The sequence below is a fragment of the Lipophrys pholis genome, assembly GCF_963383615.2.
Source record: "Lipophrys pholis genome assembly, chromosome: 8".
Taxonomy (NCBI): domain Eukaryota; kingdom Metazoa; phylum Chordata; class Actinopteri; order Blenniiformes; family Blenniidae; genus Lipophrys; species Lipophrys pholis.
The window spans coordinates 21,173,904-21,185,012 of NC_137630.1; the positions used below are offsets into that span (position 1 = coordinate 21,173,904).

At 42.2% G+C, this 11,109-nt stretch overlaps 1 protein-coding gene across 3 annotated transcripts in view; it reads left to right on the plus strand.

Moving 5' to 3' along the window:
• The window catches only part of LOC308113163 (metabotropic glutamate receptor 7-like), an 83,716-nt gene extending 73,192 nt beyond the window's left edge, over positions 1 to 10,524 (plus strand). For all 3 annotated transcript variants that reach the window (XM_080469196.1, XM_080469195.1, XM_080469194.1), the window contains 2 exons: positions 4,530 to 4,782; positions 9,356 to 10,524. In XM_080469196.1, the coding sequence (XP_080325322.1) occupies positions 4,530 to 4,782; positions 9,356 to 9,405 (303 nt within the window). In that variant the 3' untranslated portion in view covers positions 9,406 to 10,524. The remainder of the gene's footprint in view (positions 1 to 4,529; positions 4,783 to 9,355) is intronic.
• The last annotated feature ends 585 nt before the right edge of the window (positions 10,525 to 11,109 follow it).

Genomic DNA, 11,109 nt, shown 5'->3' on the forward strand with positions numbered 1-11,109 from the left:
CCTCAATACATGTCGGGAAACCACTTAGGCTCGTGTAAGATGTCACCTCTACCTCCGAAAATTTTCTGGAAGACAGATGGTGCTGACAAGCATCATTAGCAACGACTAACTATTCTTGGGAAAAACTTTTTCATTCCTGCTTTCAGCAGTTAAAATGAAATTTGCAACTTTTAATACTCCCACTGCACTTCACAGGATTTGGACATGACACTCGTTTCGAAGATGTCGAGTGGAGCCTTTTCAAAAATATTATGTGAAACTCCCCTGCCGATCACTTGTTTTATGCATGAAACCTTGACAACTTGCACCAAGAGGCGCACTGCAGGCTAAAGCTAAAACTGGTCAAGTGTAATGGAAACAAAGCAAGGTTGTAGTTTTAATTTAAACCTCAGCCGCTGTTTACTTATCACGGAAAAGCGAGTGTGACATCGGTTTTACACCACTCCGAGCTGCAAAGCAGAAATTATGATGACCTGCTGCAGTTTTCCTGACTGCTGCAGTCTGTAGTTTCAGACGAGTGGAAAAGCTGAAATCCAGAAAATGGCAGCACAAAAGGAAAATAATAACCCTTATATCTGCCAATAGTCAGTTCTCATACTCCACTTGAAGTTAATTTAGCGAGTCACTAGCCCCTAAAACATAAATGTATATGCAAATTAAAACAGAAGGTGCGGTGACCCAGTTGCATGAATCTTATCACATCTGCTTTGCAACCACATCTTATCACAACACCATTAAGTAATGTTCTATCATAGTTGCAACAGGACACAAGACTCATCGAACTGTCTGTTGAAACGGAGGCAGAGATTTGTGGCATGAGAATATGAACACATCTCTATCTGATCGCAGTTCTCCCGTGAATAAGATCAAATCTAAATCACAGCATCAGATTTTAGTATTTCAGTTGCGATAAGTAAGTCAGCATGCAGAGCGCGCCGCCTCACACTGAGGAACCTTGTTATGTGCGTTATCCTATGGTACATGATCAGAGTTTGATTGATTTGGTGGATGCTGCTGGTTCTGACAGAAGCATCACTCAGCGTCTGATTGAGAGGAGCTGTGGAGGATTGTGAGCTTCTCCTCTGCACCAGCACAAAGTCCGTCCCAAAAAACGGAGTCCTGTTTTTATGGTCAAAACAGTATCTTTTAATAGGCTTACTGTCTTCCAGCATTTCTCATTTCTCACTGATTGTTTCTGCTTTATCGCTTGTTGACTGCTGACTGTAGAAGACACCTCTGGAGCTCACTTAAATAATGGCCAAGGCTGAAGTAATTTCCTGAATGAAAAAGTTCGAAAAGGGACGTTAAATGTGTTACTTTGAATTGTTGCCTCATCAGGGCTGATTTTCTTCTCTGAGACACTTAATAAAGCTGAGTCCTAATTAGAACTGCATATCGACCAGTGTTAGCCGTTGCTGCATTAAAAAGTCTAAATATCCTCAACACCCCCTGATGGTTGTTATCGAAATCATAACGGTTGGAAAGCACCTGAAACATATTTTTCCATTAAATGCTTTTGGCATTTTTTTATCTTTATTAGAACTTTTAAGAATAATCAAATAAAAGGTCAAGGTAGACAATTGATCCGACTGTTTTTCTGTGAAGAAGTGAAAGTGTCTGGTCGGAATGACGATGGTGCAATCAATGCTTGTACTGACGACATTCGTATTGTGTCAGATATCGCCACATATCATCTGTGACACGATAAAGCCCAGAATGGGGACCTCCTGATACCAGTGACAGGGAAGGGAAGACCATCCCCACAGAAAGCCTAGTCTCCAATATGGAAGAGAGCTTTGCAGTAGAAAGCCAGACAGAGTTATTCATGATGGGAGCCGGGCTACAAAGTAGGCCACCCAAAACAACAAGAGACATCCAGGTAGTTGAGAGGAGACTGCAAATCCCCTAGATTCATTATTGAAGGCATTCTCTAACGGGGCAGAGAGCATCCTAATTGTCACTTACTGAATCAAATCCTTATCGCTGTGTGCATTTATAGTACTCAACCATACCCAGCTAAATTGTGTGTGCAGTAAGTATATCCCTGGTGGGTATAATTATGAGAATTACCCTCAACAGCTTTTTGTCTAAATGGAAGACACATAGTTTGTTGTGACTGGATGCTGGCATTTGGCTTGTCAATGAGATGTAAAATTCAACAGCAACCGTTTGATTCCTGATGAAGACTTTAATAAATTATTGCCACTGCTATAAATAGAGAGTTGCCAAGCATTTGTGAAAATGACTTCATGTATTTATTTATGTTAAAGCAACAGAAATTAATTATGAATGTTCAGTGACGGGCTACACGTTCAAGCGGTGGGTGAGAGGGGCTTTGAATTTGGGTCAAGCTCACAGAGAGGCACAATGAAATACCCTGTCTCGATAATTAGAGACAGTAAGGAAAAGGATTTGATCTTCTGTGTGTGTGTGTGTGTGTGTGTGTGTGTGTGTGTGTGTGTGTGTGTGTGTGTGTGTGTGTGTGTGTGTGTGTGTGTGTGTGTGTGTGTGTGTGTGTGTGTGTGTTAGACGGCGCAAAAGCCCAAATACCTCCACATAGTGAGCGTGTGATGAGTTTGAGCAAGCACCTAATGCTTTTTGTGAGCTCGTTCCCAAATCAAGTCTCCTGCATGGTCAATAAATCAGTGCTGATAGGGTCAGCATTGCAGAGTCTGAGGTATCAGAATCTCATTAAAAGCTTATTCCAGGCATGTTTAGCTGCTTGCACCAAACTCAGTAGTGTTGCTATGGATACCAGACAGGTTACCAACCACCAAACATGGAAGCACAGCGCAGAGGTGGAGATCCTCCGGTGATTATGTTTGATGCCATGTGTGCTCCCTGCAGTGCTTGGACTGCCTGCCCTAAAATCTAATGATAAACGCTGCAAAGTCACAGCACAGTCTTCCTCACTGCTCACAGTGACACAGAACAGAGTGCACCGAGAGTATTGTGATATTCATACAGTTATTAATGCATGGTGCACCAGCCAAATCACTGCGTCTGATGCTGCTCCACAGAGAAACAGGAGGGGATGGAGCGAGTTGAGCATATATTGGCATGTTGATGATATCAGGCATTGCAATGATTTTTTGAAGATTGGAAAACAAAGGCATGACTAGCATGTAAATGACGGTTGCGTGAAAGAGAAATTACCTGGTACCGATACTCACCAAGAAAGATTGTATGCAAATTGTGACATTTCTTCCTCTCGCTGATTCAGTGAGCATTTGGCTTCTCTGCAGATACACTGTGCTGGATAATGTGTTTACAATCGTTTCCTCTCTCCGGGTCCACATTACTAGTGACTGACTGAAAGGCAGCGTATAAGTGACATTTGATGCTTTGAAGTGCAGTAGATTAGTGAGGAAGCTCCGGCAATCCGTTCTTGAAACAATAATGTCCCCCGCTGAAGTGATTCTTTTTCCTCCAAGACCCTTAAACGAACACTCACTGAGTCTGCTATATCTGTGGGAAATCTGGACATTTTAATGAAGCCAATGTTTGAAATTGATAATCCTCACCACAATGTGGTTATATAAGCTCACAGCTACAACAGAAGAAAGTGAAAGGTGTTATGTAACCATCCCGAAGTGGGGGCCGCACAGCACGAGTTTAAGTGCACGTACCTGTGTTCATGTCACATGAATGGCCATCTTCTGAATGATCCGACCAGTTAAAGAAAGGATTCTTTCACGGGCTGCGGAAAAAAACAACAGTAGGTGCTGTGTTCTCGGTTCATGCTCACTACTCTACACTTAAAACCGCAGAAACTGTCAGCGGGTAAAGCACATTTGATATAAAGGGAGAGGCGAGTGTACCATGGCAGGAACAGATCCTCATCATCCGACGGCGCGGTCCATCAGTCTAGTCAAGAGTGAGCAGACGGGTAAGATGGAGGCCATGTGAGGACGTTTTGATGAAGTCCTGGTAAAGCTGTTGTCATTAGTACGCTTGAACCGTCTTTGACTTGAGTGAACGGCTGCAGGTCAGGCTTTAATAAATACTGCTGGATTCTGTTTCTGAACGCATGACTACTCCTTTGCCTAAAGCCACACATAATGAATGTCTGCGTCACCTACATATCTGATACGTAATCCCAGGTCGATTTGAATTGTAAGTTATTATCCATAAAGAACACTATGGTAATAAAAAACAGAAACATAGTTTCCCGATGAAGCGTTTCGCCATTTTGAAGGCTGAATAACGGACAGAACAATGAACTTTCTTTACAGACGCTCACATTGTGTCATCAGGCGGTGGTTATTTTTAGGCTTCGCCTCATCTCCACGCTTAACAGTGTAACTGCTCTGTAATTGGCCACAGATGTTTAGCCATCATTGCTGTCTTGTTTCTAATTTTTCTTTATAAAGGTTTAAACGCTACTCCTCCTAACATATTTATCTGCCTCATAGAGCAGCCAAATCAAAGCTCATCCTGCATTCAAAGGAGTCGCCCATTTTCATTATGCATGCCGCTGTTCTAGTCTTCATTAAAACGGCTCTTTACCTGCCTGTGCTTCCTTGCAGCTATACATCCAGACAACCACCCTGACCATCTCCATGAACCTCAGTGCCTCCGTAGCACTGGGCATGCTCTACATGCCCAAGGTGTACATCATTATCTTCCACCCTGAGCTCAACGTGCAGAAGAGGAAGCGCAGCTTCAAGGCTGTGGTCACAGCTGCCACAATGTCATCTCGTCTGTCCCAGAAGCCGAGCGAGAGGCCCAACGGAGAGGCGAAGACCGAGCTGTGTGAGAATCCTGCCGCTGACCCCATGAGTAAGTACCATCTTAGAGTCGCACGCAGCACACATCATCCATGAACCACGGTTTTCTGTAGGAGGAAAGCTCTTTAAATATACAAGATTGTCCCTTAAACACACTATTTAACTTTTATAAGCAGTGTACAGATACTTAATGAAAGCTTTATAAGACCCTGTAATGTCTATAGGCATTTTGAAGTGTTAGTTAATGCATACTATTTATGAGCAACAGTAATACCTCCTAGAAAACATATTCAATATTTATACAACTGTCTTTTACTGTATTGTCATTCTTTATGGCTTTATGCACAGATGTGCCCCCAGGACAGTTCTAGTTGTTGACAAATTCATTAATAGACACTTTCATCTTCATACAACTACATTATACCATGATAAATTATTAATTAGGTGTTTCTATACAGGCTGATTGTACAATGCTGAATAGGAAGGTTACACTTTAAAAAAGGAACAAATATGTGTATCTAATTATGTAATTTTTATTTTATCTAATTTGAACGGGATTATAACCAGTGAAATTTAAATGAAGCCGAATCCAGCGCTGTGTAAATTGTTTGAATGGGGCTGATGATTGAAAACAGTGGAAGAACATTTTACATATTTGCATTATTTAAACTAATTTGAATTAAATTCAGGGTGCAGTCATTCATCATATCATTACAATCATCACTAGTTTAGATGTTTGTTTGTTTTTTCACTTTTAGAGAGTCTTTCTGATGTGCCTTTATAAGAACTTGATGATGGTAAAGCCCACAAAGTGAGACTCAGGAGTGAGAATCTGTGTAATAGTTGTAGATCGTTCCAAGAAACAGCAACGGGATCTATTTTTCATTCTTTGTTGGAGCGTTCTCTTGGTTTCTTCATTGCACTTAAAAGTCCTTTCCATCAATTTAATTGGGTGGCCTCTTGGCGAAAATTATGTATAATGTCCTCTGCAAAGGACCCTGTTATCTTGTATCTTGATAAATGGTTAGCCCTTTAGCCCAAGTGCATGGCAGCCAGTGTGAAGAAGATGGGGGAACTCTGCCTGTGAAGGGATTTGACGAAACAGGGCTTTGTCGCTGTGAACGGAAGGAGCTAATCTGTCTCTGTTGCTCTGTGTTACTCATACCACCCCTCAACTCAATCTGTAAGCGTGATCCTGTTAGCAAAGATAATGCTGGGTATTAGTACGTGAGCGGGGAGCCTACAGTCTTGCATGGTTATGTGATAGAGTATTTTGTATTTGGTGGGAAAGGCAGAACGAGACAGAATTTCAGAGAGGAACAAACTGCACGAGCAGTATTTTAGAGCGACGTTGCCATGGAAGCTTTTTGCGCCTCTCGATCTGTCAGGACCAAAAAGATTGACAGCTCATGCAAATCACACATCACAGCTTCCAAAGACCTCCTCTCCCACAACGCCTCTAATCACATAGAGCGATCATGGCACCCACAGGTGCACCAGCCCCTCAACCCCTCCTTGAATTATAAGATGACAGATTTTCCTGGGAATTTCTCCAAACACCCAACAGTTGTCACACTCATCTGTCATGATCCGAATGAGCTTGTTTGTGTGTGTTTCTGTGTGTGTGTGTGTGCGTGCATGCGTGTCAGATTGTGCGAGCGAAGCATGTGTAAGTCTGAGAGCTGATGCAAGTGTATCAAGGGATGGAGGAACAGATCCTTGCCTGTCACACATGTGGCTCATTGAGCAAATGCACACGCTGCATGGAGGGTAAAACCTCAACATCTGTTCCAGCGGCACATCAGAAGTCCCCCAGCACGGCTCGCGGTCTCTGGGAGACCCTCCCAAAAGTGCAGCGAGTCATCTGTTCAGAGCGTCTCTCACCTTCTGTCTCCTACACGGATGTCTTCTCGCCTCGTCTCCCCTCTCCCCGCACGCTCTCTCCTCCCCTTGCCCTTCTTTTTTAGCAACAGTGGAAGTGACATTTATTAATGGCAAATTTATGTGCATGACCGCCCCGAAACCTGAACTGTGCCTCGACCATCCCCGGAGACTGTCCGTCAATTCCTGTAACCATCAGAGCGCCAAATACTCCCTTTCAGGCCCCGTCGGCCCTGTGTGAGATGACTCCCAGTGATTTATAGGATTAAGAGCATTAGCAATTTCGCAGATTTACACTGGTATTGATACGGTGTAATATCTTCATGATTACCCCTCTCAGACAAGGGGATTTGCCCTATATTTCATAGATGTGAAATTGATTCACTGTCTTGCACTGTTTTTTTCTCCCAATAGACATGCACATTAGACACCTTAATGCTGCTTTGATTGAATATATGTAATTAACAACAAGCGGTGAGGTCAAACTAAAAACAACATTACCCACAAACAGGAAGTAAAACGGGTATTCAGGTTTGTCTTTTTAAAATTATGATGAAAGTGAGAGAAAAAAAAAATAACTTTGATCTTTCAGAAGACTGTTTATGGTTACCAACGAGATTCTCTTGTACATTCACTAATGTTTTATTCATCGTACTTTCCGGCCAAGACTACAAAATGCAGCTGTAAAGAAATGGTGCCACTTTAATTGCAGAGCCCATGGGAGTTGGTCGCCATAGCAACATTAAAGCAGTTGAATGAGAATTTATAGCAATGTTGGTGCATTTACGTCGACTTTTTCCCACCATCCAGACAGAACAACATGGATGCAGATATACTTCATTTGTTCTGTACTGACTCCATTCATACCACCACCCTTCATGATATCACAAAGGGCACAACTATTCCCCCTACTGCATGTGGTACTTTCCCAGTCTCTGGTTCCCTGACCCACAACGGGGTCAATGAGAAATTAAAAAAACTGAATGAAAATGACATGGTGTCATCTTCGACAGCTCACTATCATTTCAAGCTCACATCAATAACATCACTCGGTCAGGCTACTTTCACCTCCGTAATATTAACTGCCTTCGCCCCTCCCTCTCACCCAGCACCGCCACACTAGTCAACGCCCTGGTCACCTCTCGCTTGGACTACTGTAACTCCCTTCATAAACTCCAGCTGGTCCAAAATGCTGCTGCCCGCATCATCACCCAAACTCTTTCCATTCATCACATAACATCAGTTCTTCATAGACTCCACTGGCTTCCTATCCAACAGCGCATCAATTTTAAAATCTTAATCCTGACATTCAAGGCCCTCCATAGCCTGGCTCCTCCATACCTCACTCACCTCCTCCACATCCACACACCCGGCTGCATGCTCAGATCTGCCTCCTCTCTCACTCTCACTGTCCCTCCGGCCCGCATGGCCACCATGGATCCTGAGCCTTCAGCCGCTCTGCAATTTTAACATGGAATGTAAAGTGGCCTTGGGTGTGTGAAAGGCGCTAACAAATAAAATGTATTATTATTATCTATTGTTATGGCGCATGGAATCCAAAACGCTGAAAGGCTTAGGGAGAAACACTTAGAGTCACCATTACAAGTTTTTTGCAATGCTGATGAGTAAATATACTAACTTGGCATTATCTCTATCAAAAGCTCACATTGTGGATGTATTTCGAGGTGAAAAATCTTGAAACAGCAGACACAATAACGACTATGCTTTTCACAGCAGGAAGGTTTCTGTCCTTGACTCATACTCCACCACACAATAAAAAAAATAGACAAATTGAAAAATATCTTTACCAAAAGAATAACAGACGTGAATGCAGTGCCACACTTGTGGTGATCAAACCTATCATTCAGTGAAGCATGACTTTTTTCTGGTTTGCACTGAATTATATGTCTGATCACAGATTTATCAGAAGGAGATTGCGTAACCCATTCTATTAATTATTGTAACTCCAAACACACAGAGGCTGATTAGTTCGAGGACTCTGTGTTGTGTTGGCCACTAGTTTTATGAATGACCCACAGTAAGATAAATCACAGTTGTTGGCTACTTAGTAATCTTTTGAAAGGTGCCAGATTTGACCCTCAGGTGGGACAGTTTTCACCCACAGACCATATGTTTCACACTTTTTATATTTGCACTTTTGTGCATAAAATGAGGCCCCGAGCACAAAGTGTGTCCCTACAAACAGCACATGTTTCCAGAGGGGCCGTCCTGCTCGAGATGTAACTCCTGCCATAAAACAGCCTTTCAAAGAAGTCATGACAAGCCAGAATGACCTCAGCTCAGAAAAAAATGCTTTCACTCCGAAGGTTTGAAAGTGAAATGGGCTTTTATATCCAGAGATATACAGCAGGACACATAAACACACCCAGGCACTCAGCCACGTCCTGATATGTTTCCATGGCAATCCAGACTGGGATCGCATTGCATGCCCTAGCATTTGTTCGGTGCCCACTTGTGTGATGTTTGTGGGGTTTTTTTTATCACTAGTTACCATCTGAAAATAGAAACTAAGCCTTTACACTAGGGTATAGTGAGCTGAAATGATACACTAGGCCAAAAAATATTGCTGCTGATTGCACACCGCTGGTGATAAGAATGCGGGGCACGGTGGGAAGACTTCTCCCGAGCAGATGATGCCTGTTTACCTTCCTAAGATACTGTCTTTTCTTTCTTTGTTTCAGCAATGCTCAAAGTAATCCCAAATGTTTTTCCTCTGTTTTCAGGTCAGGCAACCAAGAAAACATATGTGAGTTACAACAACCTCAGGATCTGATCTGCTTGGAAACCAGTGCTGTTTGTCCTTCATCTGTGATTGCTGAAAAAAATAAAATAAAATAAAGGGAACGGAGCTGTAGAGGATCAGAGAAAGCCGGAGACAGGAGGGAGACTGCTGGCACCCCAGCACCACCTGCAGTACCTATGCACTCCAGGACTGTGGATAGCATCCAACCTTCATCCACACATGATGCATGAGTCCTGACAGAGACTAGCTTTAGGCCAGCGTGGTCAGGGCGGCCTCCCGAACCCTACTGTAGGTTTTAACGTCGTGTTGTGGCCCCTTTGTCTCTCTGCCAGAGAACAACTTGCCTGCTGAAAGGGGGTCACTGTGAACGAAGACAAAGACTTAAAAAAAAATTATAATTAAATAAAAAAAAAAAAGGACAGTGGATCTGCTTTTCAAGATATTTTCTTTTGAAATGTCATTAAAGCCATATTCTCTTGGGGTTCCCATTATCCGATTTCTGTTTTGTATTGTTTAGAAGTGATTTTCTTCTGTGCCTCTTTTTTTTTTTTTTCCTCTAAGTTCATTTAATTAACTTGAACAGCAAGCTCTGCCACATACAGTATTTTGTTTTAAAGAAATCAACTCAAATCAGTCCCAGATGATTATTGCGTTAGAGTGGGCATTGTAAGTATATTTTTTTTGTAAATATTTGAGAGTATTTTCATGTTTGGAGTACAAAAAAAATAAAAAATAGATATCCAGTCTTTGTTCAATTGGATTTGGATGGTTATGAAAAGCACCACAAAGTGTTCACTTTGCATGTGCCAATGTATGTCTGTTCTATTTGATGTAAACTTAAAAAAAGAGAAAAAAAAAACAACAAGAGAAATAAATTCTGAAAATGATACTGAGCTTCAGCATCCTTCTGCAGTTTGTTTTCTTTACTGGAACTGAACTTCACTGAATGACAGAATATGGCTTTAATCTGTTGTTGAACTGACCTCCCTTGTATCTGCAAGCATGTTTGTTTTATATAGTTTCGTACTGGGTATATTCTGCCTAATTATGGTGTGGAAAGCATTAATATTCAGAGCAATCATGCAAGTATGTTGTGATGTCTGTCAAATTATGATCATGTAATAAAAATCATTTTGTTATCTTTTATACAATTAAACCAGACAGCATATCATAGTTATTTATGTGCATGTGCATGTGCATGTGCATGTGCATGTGCATGTGCACGTGCATTTGCATGTGCATGTGCATGTGCATGTGCATGTGTGGTTCTGTTTTTGTGTGACTGGGCATGTTCATGCTTGGGAGCAGGAGAGAGGACAGCATGTTTAAGCTGTTGCATGAATAAGTAGAATTAATTCCGATGTAGTTTTTGGGCTCCTGTGAGCTCATGGAGATGGCCGGTGCTGGTTTTCTGCCTCATCCCATGACGGAGCATATTAGCGAGCTCACTGAGCAGTGCTGTTGCAGAGGAGATGAGACCCGGCAGAGGAGAGGATTTCCACTTGCTGACTCCTTTACTCACCCTTTGCTCTTTCTGTCTCATCCATTGTTTCTCTCGCTCGCTCGCTGTTGCCCCTTCCGAGCCTCCACCACCAATACCCTACATGAATAATATAACATGTCAGATCAATTTGTCCTGCTGATGACCAAGCCTTTACGAGCTAACCGCTCTTTATTCCTGTGCCTGCCTACGAGCATAATGTTACTATTTTCAATATTGATTATTATATAAAA